The sequence below is a fragment of the Cydia fagiglandana genome, chromosome 17 (genome assembly GCF_963556715.1).
Source record: "Cydia fagiglandana chromosome 17, ilCydFagi1.1, whole genome shotgun sequence".
In the NCBI taxonomy this organism is placed as follows: domain Eukaryota; kingdom Metazoa; phylum Arthropoda; class Insecta; order Lepidoptera; family Tortricidae; genus Cydia; species Cydia fagiglandana.
In genome coordinates, this window is record NC_085948.1 from 1,312,324 (window position 1) to 1,329,947 (window position 17,624).

Genomic DNA, 17,624 nt, shown 5'->3' on the forward strand with positions numbered 1-17,624 from the left:
ACAATCTAGACGCGCCGCTACTAGTAGCTATTTAGGTTATATCTAATATACAGGTATAGGTAGGTTTAATTAAGTAAACATAGGTAGGTTCGGACAAGCGCTGGTGGGGACAAGCGCTGGTGGCTTAGCGGTAAGAGCGTGCGACTTTCAATCCGGAAGTCGCGGGTTCAAACCCCGGCTCGTAGCAATGAGTTTTTCGGAACTTATGTACGAAATATCATTTGATATTTGCCAGTCGCTTTTCGGTGAAGAAAAACATCGTGAGGAAACCGGACTAATCCCAATAAGGCCTAGTTTCCCCTCTGGGTTGGAAGGTCAGATGGCAGTCGCTTTCGTAAAAATTAGTGCCTACGTCAAATCACGGGATTAGTTGTCAAGCGGACCCCAGGCTCCCATGAACCGTGGCAAAATGCCGGGATAACGCCAGGAAGAAGACTTAATTAAACATTCATTTAACACTAACATACAGAAATATTGCGCGTAATGGTTGATTAGAATTTAACCTTCCAAGTAATGACATCTTCATGACATTAATAATCCATAGTTAGTAAATCCAAAAAAGAAATTCATAATATTACGTACAACAGCACCTGAGCTAACTACTTATTGGTATAAGTAGGTACTTTCCGTCGCACTGTGTCAATGATGGTACTTAAACATTAAACAAGTCTAAATAGGTAAGTACTTTTGAAAATGAGAGAAGTTAATTTTTTCACCTAAAACCCTAAATAAACGCGAGCGAAACGCACTGGGAGTAAAATCATATGAAAATCCAATCTACAACAGACTCTAAATCTGAATACTCCTAGTCATTGTGGTCCCTCATTGCGGTTTGCATATGGTGGTTATAACGGTACATAGCCACGTTACAGTACTTGTGTAGATTATTATTATAGTCACATAAGCATTCATATTCATATCAAATATCAAATATCAACATTTATTCAGCAAATAGGCCACAAGGGCACTTTTACACGTCAACATTGAATTTACATAAAAGCAAAAATAATAACATCAACAATTTTATAAATTAAAACTAACAATTCAATCTAACGTATTACAATTACTAAGAGATGTATATGGTCTCTTAATGTCGAATTACATACAAAATACAGATAAAAAAACACACACCAAAAATCTATAATATTTAGAGGTGTAAATGTCTCTAGGTGTCAGAACTATAAGATTATATAGTTTATCAAGTTATCCTTAGAGATGTATAGGGTCTCCAAGAGTCAATATCCTGTATAATTAATACATTCATTAAAAGAAAAGAAACATACGAGAACAGAATGAGGCGTCTCACTGTAATTAATTAATAAAAGTTACTAAGTATAATAGCTCGTGTTAGCTTAACAGACCAATCTCCACAAACAGCACCCGTTCACGAGTATGACGCGTATCTCAGCCATCGCCTCCCTCAACCTTCATTCGGGAAAGTGGCGACCCGATCAACAACGCCACCGTAAGCAAAGACTTTTAAGCGAGCATGACATGTTCAAGCTACCGGCCTATATTAATATTAAAATAGTAATAACATGTAGCTGTAAGACACGGCATTTTGTGCTCATATGTTACATAAAAAGACAGTAATATAGCTTCACATAATTACTAGTCTAAGTTGACTTAGAGATGTAAAGGTCTCTAAGTGTCAGAAACATTAAAAATATAGGTAAGTATGTACAATCAAAAATAAAAATCAAATAAATAAATATGTACTTAGAGATGTATAAGGTCTCCAAGTGTCCAAAACTAAAATTAAATTAAACAATATAATCAAGCGAGAACATCATTGTCTCATGTGTCAAGTTGTTACTGCTATTATGGGGAATAATCATCATCATCCTCTGCTCAACGGTCTACGAGCAATGTGTCCCGCCCATTACTTAAGTTCAGAACGCTGACTTGGCAAAATAAATAAACGTCTGAGTGGTTAAGAAAGTATACTGAACTAACCATAGCACAGTAAAAAATATAGTTTCAAAAGGCGTACTTAATGGTATAAGGTATTATTTGCCAGTGAATCTTCTTTTTCTTTCTTAGTCCTTGTATACTTCCGTAAGCCCTTGTCTAAAATGTCTAAACGACATGGGTCCTACTCCCACTGTTCTCAATTTAAGACCAACGTGCAGCTCATATCGTTACAATGTCCGCTCGTACACATAAATATGTACCACAGTCATATTTGTAAACAACCCATTTACACCTTCAATCAGAAATGAACTAAGAACACCTGTCAGTTTGCTTACGATACGCCAATGAGGTCAAATTTCAACCAACAAGATCAACCAAGTCAAGGTCTGCTAATACGTACCATTACAAAACCATGTTTAAGGTCCACGGTAGAACCTTTGGTGAAGAATCTTTTCAAGACATGTTACCTTCTTACATGACAAGTAATACCAGTAACTTAGCTATTAAATGACATATGTGTTTACGATTTCCATCGAGACATACAGCGTTTTTCATTAGAGCTAAGCACACTACTTAAGCTAAACTTGCCAAGGCCTAGCCAAAGCTAACATTTGTACATAGTTGACTGACCATTCGTAACTCTTATTGCAATGGTATAAGATCTACTAAAAGTCAATTTAATGTGTCGTTGTTAATATGAAGTTTTATTTGTGTAACGGCTCTCTGGAGGTTACAAAAGCCTTTGAAGTGACCATCGCACTTGTGAGTTGCGAAGCGAGGGGCCTCTAATTTAATGAAGTGCTATACGGCGCGATTCGGGAAATGAATTAGATTCACTAGATATGAAATAGTAAAGATAATTATCTTAACCTCTCCAAACCTTGAGTAATATATCTTAGATAGCTATCTAGTACAGAAAAATTCAACACGCAGACGCTGAACCCCAGCAAAGCGCGTCCAATCCTTTCCGCATAGAACAGCGAGAGTAGCGAGACGAATGCCTGCGCGCGCGCTGCCGCCGGCCCGCTGTGACCGGCATTGGCTTGCTGGTCGGCCACTATAGAACTTGAAACTACATATATACCGTGTCATTACAACAGTCACAGGTGCACCTTTTACTGGAAAGGGATTCGAACCCTGAGCGAATTTCGCGAACAAAAACCTACTGTAATTTAGTAGGCCAATACACATTACCTATATAATGTTATCAGTAGCTATGTAGGCGGTACCGTGTACAATTTGGCGCAAGCTGGGGGGGGGGGTCATCATTTAGAATAGAATATCACTTATTTCAGTACAAGTACACAGTTTGTATAATTCATACAGAGAAAGGAAGAAAAATAAGACTTAAAACCAAACTTTGTAATGTACTTAACTACACTGAAAAACGTGAGTACTGAGAAATTGAGAATAATGCCAGTTAAATTGAAACATCAGTTTGATGTCACAATGTAAGTTTAAGCGTCTCGATGTCAAAATGGTAGTCTAAATTAGCCTCCTTGCTACTACCGTCTAAGCTAGGAGGTCATTCACTATCATCAGAGATTAGAGACCCGTTTCTCTAACTTGTAATACAAGCGGATGTCACTTTTTGACAGCTTTTGTTAGAAAGGGAAGTCCCTTTACAAGCTTTGGAGAAACAGGCCCCAGAAAACATAAAATAAAGCAAATTGCTTCGTGAGAACAGATACCATAACTTTTCATAACATAAGACTGATCCGCGAATTCTGTATCCTTACAATGCTTGACGACATAATTTGAAAGTCTAAAGTTTCCCAGAAGGCTTAACGATGGCACCATGACCATAATCCGGACACCAGCTGCGTGCGGACCTATTCCCAACGCTAACCTACCACTTCTAATATGTATACGGATACGGTTCAAGCATACCATAGCCCAGAGGGCCTACCGCGAACCACGTTCGATGTGTTGCTTCCCTGTCACACTTACGTACGAATTTACAAGTGCGACAGAGAGGCAACACGTCGAAAGTGCTTCGCGATAGGCCCTCTGGGATCAGCAAGCTTTTTAGAAAAGGAGCCAAACGCAGCAAAAATCAACAATAATATGTAGCTTAAACAGCCACAAGTGCTGTTTTCAGTGTTTCTAGGAACTCACAAGTGTTCATTTATTTGTATGGCTTTAAGAGCCGCAATTACAAGTACATTTAAAAAGCCGCATGCGGCTCGCGACCCTCCTTTTGCCGACCTCTACCATAGCCAATAGCGATAGGCAACTTAATTGTTTTGTTTTTATTCACACCATCACACCTCTTCTTTTTGGCAGAAATCGTAAACCATATTTTAAATGCATTTTTTTTTTCTATCACTGAAAATTTCTTCTTTAAAGAGTCTGTGCGGAAAGAGAAGAGTCGTGGAATGTATGAGGCCCAATACATTCCACGACTCTTTTTTTCTCAAGGACTCTACATAAATATCGAAGTTACACTTATAATGGTCCCTTAAGGCGATTGCCAGTTTAGCTTTAAAAATAAGCCCAGCGGGAGCCATTGTATACCGACAGCCGGAAACATAACATAAACCAGCGCTAATCTCATGCGTTACGCAATATTGTTTTAAATTTAAATGACAAGTCAAATAGGGTCATTGGTTAGTGTCCTATGCTAGGTAGGTTATGGCGTTACGGAGTACTTAATCAAGAGCGATCAACTTACTTATTTGACAAACTGATTTGTAAATGGTAACTTTGAAATACTTTGTTTTTCAAGGGGGCAAAGTATTTGCTAATATTGATACCCAACAAATAAAAGCGAATGATAATAAAATTCAAAAGCGGATTGTTTAGCATTGCGAGGGTTTCGAGGTACAAGGGAGAAACAAACTTTGCTACCGAGTAAAATACAAAAAAAAACACGAGGAAAATGCTAATTGTAAAAAAAATACAAATCGAAGCGAAATGAACGTTATTAAATATTTATCATTTATAATCGTCATTTATAAGTCAATACTACCAACCAAGATGTAAACAACAACTCAAAAATTTACGTCAGATTACTTTGCCACTCTTGGGAATAAAATGCGATTTTCTTATCACTTTTTAAAGAATAAAGAGAGCCTTTACAGCATAGTGTGGTAAAAATAACTAGTTCATTCCGATATAGTTAAACGGTATTTGAAAACACATTAAAAAGACATCGCTGACAAAAATCAGTCTCAGTACCGTAATCCTAAAAATACGGCTGTCGCTACATCCAACATTCAAGTTAGCGGTTTATTCCAAATCACCTTTTAAATATCACCCCACAAAAAACTGTCACGTCTCAGGCAATCTCCATTTTGTTTTTGCCGCCATTCGAGATACTTTATGCGAGTAGAGACTTCCGCGTGCCGGTTTAATGAGGTTTTTTATCGTTCACACATTGTCAGACGTATTGGTTGCCGATTATCGGTTGACGTTGACATTTTATAGCTTGAGTATGGAATTTGTCGTCGGTGTTACAGCGCTCGTTTATTTATTTTTGCAATATGACTTATATGATGGCTGTTTTGGAGTCTTTGACTTAAAAAAAGCTACCGGGAAGAGGAAGACTCCTCTTATTATTGTGTTAAAGAAACGCACATAGATAAGACTATCTATGTGCGTTTCTTTAACACAATAATAAGAGGAGTCTTCCTCTTCCCGGAACGCACATAGATAAGACTATCTATGTGCGTTTCTTTAACACAATAATTAACTTATATATGTAGTTTTATCGAGAGTAAAATGAACGGTTTTGTTAAATCCCACAAAAATCTGGTAGAGTCGGACCGAGAAAAGTCTGCAGCGATTTTAATAGCCCACGCAGTGCAGCATCGCTGCAGACTTTTCTCGGTCCGACTCTACCACATTTTTCTTTTGATTGACAAGATACGAGGTTTTTTTAAAGAAGTGGCGAATATACGTCCGTGACTAGTGTAGATATTTCACCAAGAATTGGTCAAGGTTTGGTCTAACTCTATACCTAACTGGATGGATGCTTCCATGCATGCATGTTAAATGCATGCATGTTAAATGCATGCATGGAAGCATTTTCCGTAAAATTTCCGTAAAATGGCTGTTAATATCTATTATAATAGACCTACTTAATTACAATCTTGTAAAAATAATTCCTACGACAGTTTTTTAATTAGGTAGGAATCGATGTAGAGCATAAACCTCGCTAAGTTTTCATGCCAACTGCTACGTCAAGTATGGAGTGTATAGGGATACTTATATGGAGATACTTATGCAAAGTCAGAGGGGCTACCGCGAAAACCGAAATTTGCTAATTGTGGGCATTTTTCTCTGTCACTTTACTTACGTCTTCATTGGAGTAAAAGAGAAAGATCCCCGCAAATTACGAATTTCGGTTTTCGCGGTAGCCCCTCAGCGTAGTCAGGGTCTATTCATTTGTGTTATGCTCAGTGAAGCAATCAAGCCGCTTCGAATGGAGACACACATTCCGATCCACTCGTAATCAACCAGGACATCCTGGAACGGGTACAAATACCCGTATTGGAACAGGTACAAATACCCGTATTGGAACAGGTACAAATACTCGGTATCGTTCAATTAGCTACATGCGTTGATAAGGTGCTAGTCACTTGATAAGGGGTAAAAACTGAATTAGGTACACCGTAAAAGGTTAAAGGAGTTGACGCGTGCCAGAGGTACACGTGTGAGAATTTTAATTAAGTGTTTTGTGTAGATAGAAATACTTGACACCATGTTTTGCTCTGGTTTTAACGCAAGGCGTGTCTGAAGCAAAAAAAAAGTATTGAAAATAAATAAGGGGAAGTAAGTACTAGTGGTTTTTAGGGTTCCGTACCTCAAAAGGAAAAAACGGACCCTTATAGGATCACTCGTGCGTCGTCTGTCTGTCCGTCTGTCACAGCCTATTTTTTCGGAAACGACTGGACCAATTAAGTTGAAATTTGGTACACATATGCAAATTAGTGACCCAAACATGGAAATGTTTTTTTTATAATTTTAAAATACATAGGTTCGAAGTTATTTAAGAAAATAGCCAAAAAATGACCCCCCCCCCCCTTTATCTCCGAAACTACTGGGTCTTAAAATTTTGAAAAAAATACATAAAATAGCTCTTTACCCATAGATGACAGGAAAACCTATTAGAAATGTGCAGTCAAGCATGAGTCGGACTTATGTACGGAACCCTGGAAACGCGAGTCTGTAATAATTATTCTACTTCTTTTCTTGTGCGTATTAATTAAATGTCTTAGTGTCTTATGCAGTTCGCACGCCTTCATCCTATTTAATTCTACCTCAATACGGGACCGGTTAGGTGACCAATAAATCCTTGTACAGTCAGCCTCAAACGTAATGTATCAGACTACGCGTCAAAAGTATCTACCGTTCTTCATGTTTCAATAAGAATAATTATTACTATTTTAGAAACCGGGCTAAAACCAAGAAAGAAGGCCTATTTTGAAAAGCATTCGAAGGTGGCAAATATTATACTCGTAAAGCCTGACCAGTAATATATCAGGTATGATCACGCGCCATGTTGCGGAATTTCACTGGAACTAATTCTTTCATACTATACTGGACTGTCACCCTATACATGAGAATAACAGCGCCCTCTTGACAATTATCAAATCAACGTTAAAAACTAGATCATAGTTGTACTTGAGGACTATAGTTACCTGATTTTGATGGTCACTGTACAGTCTGTACAGTCACCTGCATACCTGCAATATTATGTTACTCTTCGAAGGCCGGGCCGCAAAAATATGTGACACGCGGGATATGTTAAAAATATGCGGCTTTTAGGTGACAGTCCATTTCCAATGACAGCTGCACTACTATTCATTTTACTATGGAAATTGACAATGACAGCGACGCGTTCAGTACCGGTAGTGCAGCTGCGGTTAGAAATGGAATGTTACCATTACAAAAAAATCGTGTCAGATATTTTAGCGGCCTTCGTCTTGTAACATATTATTGCAGGTGACTGTACAAACCGATAAATATGGCCGTATGATAGAATCTTTATACAACTGTCGTCTAGTTATCGTTGGATAAAGTCGCCGACATGTCGGTCAAAATGAAGTCTCGTTGAATTACTGGGTTGCTTGATAGGGTCGAGTTTGCAAGCTTTCGCAAAAGGAAAACTTAATGAAGTATCTTATGATGGGATTAACGTTGTTTGATGGTAGGCAGCAAGCAATACATGTATACCTATACAGTGTGATCCAGAAAACGTTGAACAAAATGTGCACTTCTTTTACAAAACGTCATTGACAATTTTATGAAAAGGTTTGTATTTTTGTATCAAAGCTAAAAAACAATATTTTTGATTTTAATGACATTTTGTGAAAGACTTGTAAGAAAAATACCTAAGTAAGAAAAATATTCCTAAAACATACACGTATTGTCAACGTGGCCATCCTTTAAGTAGGTTGGACTAGATCCTACCTTCCCTAAGGTCTAGGCCCTAATCTAAAAATATGAAATGCAGAATGCTGGAAATTTGATTTACAGTAGTTAGGTACCTACATTATATACAGGATTTTACTGACCATCGGGCTTTAAATCCAGGGCTCGATTCTACTCGCTAAACTGAGCTACTTTTATTATGGCACCAACCCCGAAATCCCGAAAAAAATTTTTACGTTTTCATACATTTTGTCTGACCAGATGTCGACGTTTTCTATGGAAAAGCCAAAAAAATTCCCATAGTAAAAGTAGTTCAGTTTAGCGAGTAAAATCAAGCCCTGGAATTAAAGCCCCATAGTCAGACACATACTGTATACGTGGCTAGTTATGTCGAAAATGTAAAGGGCCATATATGTGTTAGGTACTGTAATACGTTGTACAATATATGTACGTGCAAATAGGTACCTAATTCCTACTTTTCGCACTTGTATCGTATAATAACTCAAGACTGGTGATATGACGAAATTTATTTTCAACTATATCAATGATTACTAATTCTTTATTCGTATCATCTGATTGATGTTTCAAACAATAGGCACATCATCCATTGTAGTATTAGGAGAGGAAGCAACTTCCTGAGATCGTAACAGTCAATCACTTAACAAGACGTACGTTTATCGGAGCGTGTTCGCTTGCGAAATATGTACATCAACCATTGAACATAGTAACTGGTACAGTCGACAAAAACAATAATACCAAGAATTTTATATCCCATAGCCCAGTATTTAGTCCATTTTAGAATCCATCAACTCTCAATAGTCCTTTCACCCTGGCGGGTGCTGCCTCTGCGTGCGTCCCATGACACGGGCATGGACAAGGGCAGTATCCGGTCGGTATACCCCTTACATTGCATTAAAGCAGCGGTCGGCTACCTTTTAGCAGCCAAGGGCCACATAGTAGTTAACGAAGTTGACGCGGGCCGCACTTTGGTAATATTTGTGACTTTATCAGACATTGCCGTTTGTCAATATTACATACAAAATAGCCAGGGGGGCTCGCGGGCAGCAAGTGAGAGGTTCGCGGGCCGCTTGTTGCCGGCCGCTGCATTAAAGTATCAAAAGGTTACGTGTTGGCTTTCATGTTGCCTCCCAAATGTCCGGAACACCATTATTTCGTGATGGAAAAGACGTACAATAATGAAATATTAACTCACATTATAGACGGGTCTAGCGCGAATTATATTCAATTAGCTTGATTTACCGACGTTTCAGCCAGCTGGTCGTGGTCAGCCGCGACCACGACCAGTGAAACCTGTGTCGAAACGTCGGTAAATCAAGGTAATTGAATATAATTCGCGTTAGACCCGTCTATAATGTGAGTTAATATGTGTTCAAAACGCGAAAGTTTAAAATATTATAATAATGACAATCTCCTCCAATAATTAGTTAGCTTAAGATGACATATGTATTTGCAGGACAGCATTCGAAAGTGCTCGTTGCTAGGCCTACTTGAATAAAGTATACATAGTTCTAATTCACATCTAGTTACATAAACACAACAATACATATGAAGTGCTAAGAAATTAATGATATAAGCCTAATTCTGTACACGTGGGCAACTGACATTTACGTGACATTCACGCTCGTAGGTACTACGCTCTAAGAATAAGTACATTCTTAATATGAATGTATGCAAATGATGTTGACTGTACCGACATGTAACGTATGTAAATCAGTTGTACTCATATCGGAAGGGCAGGGCGTGTGCATTAGACCGAAATAATTCCTTATTGTTAAGAATTATTGCTTTACGTTTAGTTCGTGTTGATAAGCGGAGCGGAAAGCGGTAAAGAACCATTGAACTACTATTACTAACGTATAGAACCGGCGCAAAACAGCGATGGCTCCATGTCGTGAAAGCAGATATGAGCGTGAACGGGATCACACGAGACGACGCCCAGGATCGCGCAAAGTGGAGGAAAGCGGACTCTGGCAAAGGTGAAAGGCCGGGATAACTATAGGTAGAAGAAGGAGAAGTGGGACCAGTATTTTGCGCCATGAGTTGATGTTGTTTTGATACCATAGAAGCGGAGCGTTAATCTCGCGACCTAAACGCGTAAGCGCCATGAATTTTACGGCGCTTTGTTCGCGTGGTACAGGTTGTGATTGCGACAATTTCATTGTTTGGTATGGATTCTCCATAGTAAAATAATAACTCAATGTAGAGAACGAATAAAACTTCAGTTGGCTTGTAACAAGATTGATTGAAACCACAAGGTGACCAAACCAATCAAATATCAGAAGACCCACTGTTGTGCCGTTGGAAAGTATGTGCACACAGATAGTATTTTTAAGAGTAATAGACATAAACGCGCCCACTAGCCCCGCCATCGCTACCGCTTATCCTTGGAAAATCGCTATCGCTTCTCCACCAAGCACTCCATGATTGACATACCTAAAGCCAACCAAGATCAGATTCGGTTCATTCGCTACAATGTCTACAATAGGATCAGTATAGTCAGGTCAGCCGAGTAAACTACAATGGTGTAAGGTGATGTGAATTTGGATTTGATTGTGTTCGTGGGAACGGATAAGGTAAACTACTATGTACAACTGGGTGGTCAGATTAATGGTCATAATGTAGGTTGGCAATTGTGCGTTAGATTGGTAGCGAATGTGTGGGGTAAAGTGACATATGTATGACTTATTGCATTCTATTGTATTCTATAACTTTCCTACCTATATTGTCTAAAGTCGGGCGAAAGCATGGCACTTGCAATGACATTGTGTGGCAATGTCATCATTAATGTCAAGTTTCTATGAAAATATGATGTAGTTTATGACACTCCTTCACTTTGTTTTATTCAAGTACATATGTAGTCGGCGCACAGTAAGTAAGCTTTTTAAGACGGACTCCATGTGTATGACTTATTGCATACCTACTAGTTAATATGTTTATTTTATAACTTGCATGGAATATATATACGCTTTTTCTATACAGCTCTCATAATAGTTGCACAAAATGATAGTGTAGGTAGTCATTTAACCATAGGTATAAATTATGATAATAGTAATCTTTATTTTGCAAATACTATATACTATCAAGTGCATTGTAAGCACTTCAATCTGATTGTCAATAAGAAGAAATCATTTTAAAAAATCGTTGAAGAAAATCAACAGTCAGCCTAAATTGTGGAAATAATATGAATGTAATTTAATCTGGAATACGAAAAAAGAAGTAATAACTAATTATAATAAAATAAAGCAATATTAAATTTAATTTAATGGACCGAAAGATTGACTATATTATTAATAATGTCATGTATTATGTCTGGTTCGCATACAGATAAAACGTTTATTCGACGGGAGCTTTTTCCAACTAATTTAAATATCTACCGTACAAATGACGCTATTTAAATGCGATTCTGATCGACGAACGATGTTGTACGCATATTTTGCCATTCATGCAGCTCCCAACTTCCAATCCAATGTTAGAGTATCAGGTTTCGATTCTGGCATTTTGTTTGTGTATTTTTAAAAAATAAAAGAAATGTGTGTGTTTGTTGTTACCTTCCGTGGAAAAGTTGTATCATGAATTACGAATAATAGAAGCTTTTATTATATAAAAACGTTAAAGAACTTTCACTTATGTACTTATTCTCATACTTATTAGTTTAGTTTATTTTTCGTTAGTAAACGATCATCCTTACCCCGCACTCCGCAAATAAAATTGTGAAAAATGCAGTAACGTTACGGAATATGCACAGCGTTACTAATAACTGTACTTCATTGGGCATTTTATAATAATAATATAATATATATATATTATAAGAGCAAGAAGCGAAGAAGAGCAAGAGGTAATATAATATATAAGTATATATATATATATATATATATATATATATATATATATATATATATATATACTTATATATATATATATATATATATATATATATATATATATATATATATACTTATATATTATATTACCTCTTCAGATATTAATATAATGAAATGTGTTTATTACACGTCATTCTGGTAATTTTGGTCAAATTTCGCTCGCCATTTTTAAATTATCAATCGATACATCGCTGCTGGGTTCATTTCCCATAAATAACATCGATTAAATTACCAGATATTCCAACTATTAACCCGCTACTATTTATTGGTTCTAGAACCGATAACTACATACTGAGTATATTTTACAAAATATTTATGGTAAAAACTGCATTAGCATATGCCAAGTTAGGTATAAAATAAGATTACGTTGGTTCCATATTGGGTTGTAAACTTTCGAAGCACGAGAGTGAACGAGTTCTTTATCGTATTTTAATGTTATAATTTGAACGTTTTCTTAATTTAGGATTAGTATAAACGGGTCTGATTAATAATCTATACTAATAAATCGGACACAATTTTCTAGTTGATGATTTAGTAGTAGATTTAGTAATTCATAAAAATATGATTAAATTTCAAATTGAGTTATTTTTAAGTAAACCTGTCCATATTATAAATAAATCTACTCAGAAACACAATTGGTCGCATAAGATTACACTAAAATCATTCATAGTAACAAACATTTGTGTTTTTGTTAAAATATTCTTAGTAAATTACCTTATTAAACTATCTGCGCCAATGTCAAATTAAAATTAGAATAACAAACATCCCAATAGGTAAAATTGATATTTACATACATATTATATATTTCTATAAAATATGTTATCTAAACCCTCACAAAATTTAAATTTTCAATCGACACAATCCAGAAAATTACGCAACCAGTCAGCGTGCCTAAAAAGTGTGCTCCTAGGATTCAATCGTGCGTTTCTCATTACTTCCAATTATCCACAGACCATAAACATTCATAAAAACGTGAGTTTGCACACCACATTAATTATGAATTTCTGTACTTATTAAATACATCGGTTCACACCTTTTTTGTTTTGTTTGTGAGGCTTTGATGAGCTTTTGTTTCATTTCTTTTTATTATCATACGAATTGAGTTGTAGTTATTTTATGGGTATTATTTACATAAATACGATAGCGTGTTACGTATCTATGATGCAAATAACAAGTGAGAACTTGTTATGTTGTATTAATCTACTACAGTAGAGGTAAAAAATGTATACTTTTAACAACAAACAATACACGCATTCAGTTGTAAAAATGTACATAATAATATGACTTCTGAAGCTAATTTGTTTATTCTAAAACAGCGTCAGGAAGCTAAGCAGTACAATAAAAACATCAACAATTACTTTGAAAATATGTACAGGCTACAATTTGCATAACTACACAATATTACATTATGGCACTAATTCACATAACCTCCCCTATTACCCGCGAGTATTCGCACGTCATAGCCTATAATTTAAAAGTCATAACATGTACCAAAACGTACTGGCATCTTGACAGATCTACAGAGAAATCTTGAACAAGCTAAAATATATTTTACGGCTTTAACATTTAGATTCAAAATGAAACTGTCACTTATTTACAGTTGATTCTTTTTGCAACAAAATGGCGACTAGTGTTTAAAATCGCAGTGCAGTAACTTACCGATAAATACATTCTAAAATGAACTTTAATTCTATGTCATAGGATTTATAGTTGATTGGTCTTGATGGTGGTATTTTGTTTTGTTTTTTAATGATGATGAGGTATTGATGGTTGATGGTATGATGGTAAGTTAGAGACGTGAGAGCACTGTGTTTGAACTTTGCGGTTTGTGGACGAAGAGGAATGTTGGATATTGAATATCACTTGTGTATTGATGAATTGACGTATAATTTATAATTTAGCCATGATTTAATTAGTATTTTACGGAAGTCAGATCAAACTTAATATTCATAGCATTAGTTTGAGCGAGTGACATGCGGATCAGACACTATTAATATTAACTTAATGTTTGATATCTACTCGTATAAAAATTAAAGCCTATAAAAATACATGGGTACCTACACCATTATTTGAGTAAATTTATTTATTAAAATCTGCAAGTTACTATGTAGTAAATAATAATTGCAAGCATTAGATTGAAAAAACCGGACAAGTGCGAGTCGGACTCGCCCACCGAGGATTCCGTACTTTTTAGTATTAGTTGTTATAGCGGCAAAAAAAATACGTCGTCTGTGAAAATTTCAACTACCTAGCTATCACGGTTTATGAGATACAGCCTGGTGACAGACAGACAGCGGAGTCTTTGATTACTAAGATAGACCCTCTTAAGGGTCCCGTTTTTACCCTTTGGGTACGGAACCCTAAAAAACTACGGAGACAACTGTTTTAGTAGTTTCTTATTTATGGAAAATAATCATTAGCACATTTTTTGCATTACACTCACATTTTTAGTAGATTGACAAGTAAATCAGTTCGGAATTCTAACGATCTCGTTCAAGCATACCTTCTAGTCAAGCCCATACGTTACGTTTTTTCTGCTAAAACACGTTTTATGAAAGCGGGGCATAATATATCTACTCTCGAGATTTCGAAGTACGCGAGGCTTATTCTGATTGTTATAACAGGTTATGAAACTTATGAATTTGTTACGGATACGATAGTGTCAAACTTGGAGGATATAACTAAATGGAGAAGCCTTGTCTTTAATTTTCTGTACAAAACAGTCTGCCGATTTTTGCGGGGGAGGGGCACGTCACGTCAAAGTATACGTAAACGTAACGTGTATGACAATGTGTATTTCTGTACTTATTAATGTACCTGTTAATGCCAATGGCTACTCCGTTTGGTTATCCTTCAAGGTGTCAAAAGATGCGTTTCTGGTTAAAGAAATGTCACTTAGGTCACGTTGCCGCCACTGTATCTTCAATTTCCTTGATAAAATTAGTGACATTCGCCGCCGCACTGCCGCAATTGTGACGTTCAGTCCGTCACTCCGTTCCGTTCCGTTCGGAACTTAATGAGGCTCATTTTAATAAGGAAATTGATAGATACAGTGGCGACAACGACAACGCCGCAACACTAAACCATGCAGTTGACAACGTCACCTTTCTTTTGTTTTACTTACCTACTTTCGGAAAACTATATAAAAAAGTGCGCATTCACTTGTCAATATAAGACGCCCTGTTATTATTGTGCCTGGGTATTGCTCTATAAAGTCGATATCAATAGTTTTATACTTTGTTGTGTTGTACACTCAAGAGCAATGAAAACAGGTCACGTTATAGAGATTTCCATAAAAGCTGACTCGTTTAATTGGTTTTGAGTGTAGAAAAGCACCTTTCCACGCTCCAAAACACGCAAGTTATCTGTTCCCTTATACTTTAGAAATAGATGGAAAGAGACTTTCTAAAGATGCCCGAATGTAACTCTAATACTGACCTAACTCTCCTAACTCTCGAATACCATTTGGATGCCTTAAAAAAATCTAACTAGATACCTGTTTCCATATCATGTTATGAGAAAATTAAATTAACCGTTGCTCAAGTCTTTAAAAATCTAAAACACTTAGGTATGTTATTTAGAAATAACTTATCTATAGCACGCGCCTCTTACAGGTAATTGCTTTTACGAAGAAAAACTAACGTCATTTTTACGATACCTTACATTTCCGACACACTTAGAAGAAAAAAGGTGAAACTGCATAAGATTCTTGTAACATACAGTTCTTAAGTATTTAAGCAGATAAACATTCCAATTATTCCAAAGTTATGCAAGTTGTACATTGATTCTTGCACGGTAGCTAATACTCGTACATAACTCATGTTATGTTATGTTTAAGTACCCGTTACTTCGTGCCTGGAAAACTAATGAAAATTGTTTACGTTAATATGGGATTATGTGAGTGATTTAGTTCAGTTGTGATTTAAATGAAAGAATAATTATTTAATGAATACTCTAATTTAATGAATACTCTAAACTCATATACATATAATAAACTAAAAACTTAATTATGACATTTGAAGTTCGCGCCTTTTTCCACTGACAAGATTTGCTTGACCATCTATAACTAATGTGAACCATAAACTTCCAACTACATTCACATTTTTTTTCTTTTTCAGTGATGGTGTGAGCGCATGTCGGCGGTGCTCGAGGCAGCGGCGCGCGGCGACGCGGCGCGGCTCGCGAGCCTCCTGCGCGCGCAGCCCGCGCACTGCGATGTCGTCGACGAGGTGAATAGATAGTCTGATAGATGTCGCTGTACTGGATTACGTGATTCGTACATCGCGCTAACGATGTGTCAATGTAAAATCCTTAAGTAGCGCAAGTAATTGGAAACCGTTTAGTGATGTCTTAGATGCACGATGTCTTAGATTAGATTCCATGCATCGCAATGTTGTCATCGACGAGGTGAGTCGTCCGATACATGGTACTTGCATTGCAATGTTGTCGTCCGATTATCCGATAGATGGTACTGTATCGTACGTGGCAATTTCTACATCGCGCTAACGACATGTCGACGTAGGAAACGTTAGAGGAGTACGTTAGTAAGTTAAGTTCTCGTCGTAGTACATATTTTTGCAATTATTTCATCGACTTGAAAGGTAGCCATTTTTAAATCAAAACATCGATCCTATGACTTTTAACCACAATTGCGCTGACAGCTTCTGAATTAAAGGTATAACATTAACAATATTTCATCTTTACCCATTAGCAACCTTAACACTCTCTTAAAAAGCAATATTCCCGCGTATTTCACTCCAGACACCTGCAACATTACTTCAGTAGCCATCCAATATGGAATTGGCACCCTGTAGCGAACAAATTGATGGTTTGCGAAATTGATTCTCACCACCCAAGCCAATCTTACCTTTATGGCTTTGAGTTAAGGTGCAACTGATCTATAATTTATGTGCGACCACTCTCTGTAACATGGATTACTTATCACAAGATCCCGTATTCTTCTTCTTCTTAGTCGTATAGGTACTCTTGTCAGAGTAGACGTTACACGGCCATTTTTTATTGTTTCCCGCTTTCTTCTGTACTTACTAGGTACTTTTCGCACACACAGATTCATGAATGACAGTAATAGGTAATGCACTGAAAGCATCGTTTTGCTGACTTATTGGTTGGAATCTACAGCATCACAGGCTTGTGGCATGTATTTAAATTCAACATTTACACCACCATAAATGTCACACAAGAAAAAAGTCACTTACTCATTTATATTGGTTGGCTCGTTGGTCATAGTCTAGATGTGATTTTTATATAAGAAATAAGAATATTTTATTTCAGAATAAGAATATAAAATATTTAATAGCATAATAAATACAGAATTACAAGTCATTACTGCCTCTACTCACTTTTCATATTGAGAAAGACATTGATCTTTGGTTACGTCCACAACCCTTCACGCATGATGCTTTAAAATAA

At 36.6% G+C, this 17,624-nt stretch overlaps 1 protein-coding gene across 1 annotated transcript in view; it reads left to right on the top strand.

Moving 5' to 3' along the window:
* The window catches only part of LOC134672778 (ankyrin repeat domain-containing protein 6), a 127,575-nt gene that overhangs the window by 90,274 nt on the left and 19,677 nt on the right, over positions 1-17,624 (top strand). Inside the window, exon 2 of the mRNA XM_063530719.1 lies at positions 16,313-16,423. Coding sequence (XP_063386789.1) covers positions 16,328-16,423 — 96 coding nt within the window. The 5' untranslated portion in view covers positions 16,313-16,327. The remainder of the gene's footprint in view (positions 1-16,312; positions 16,424-17,624) is intronic.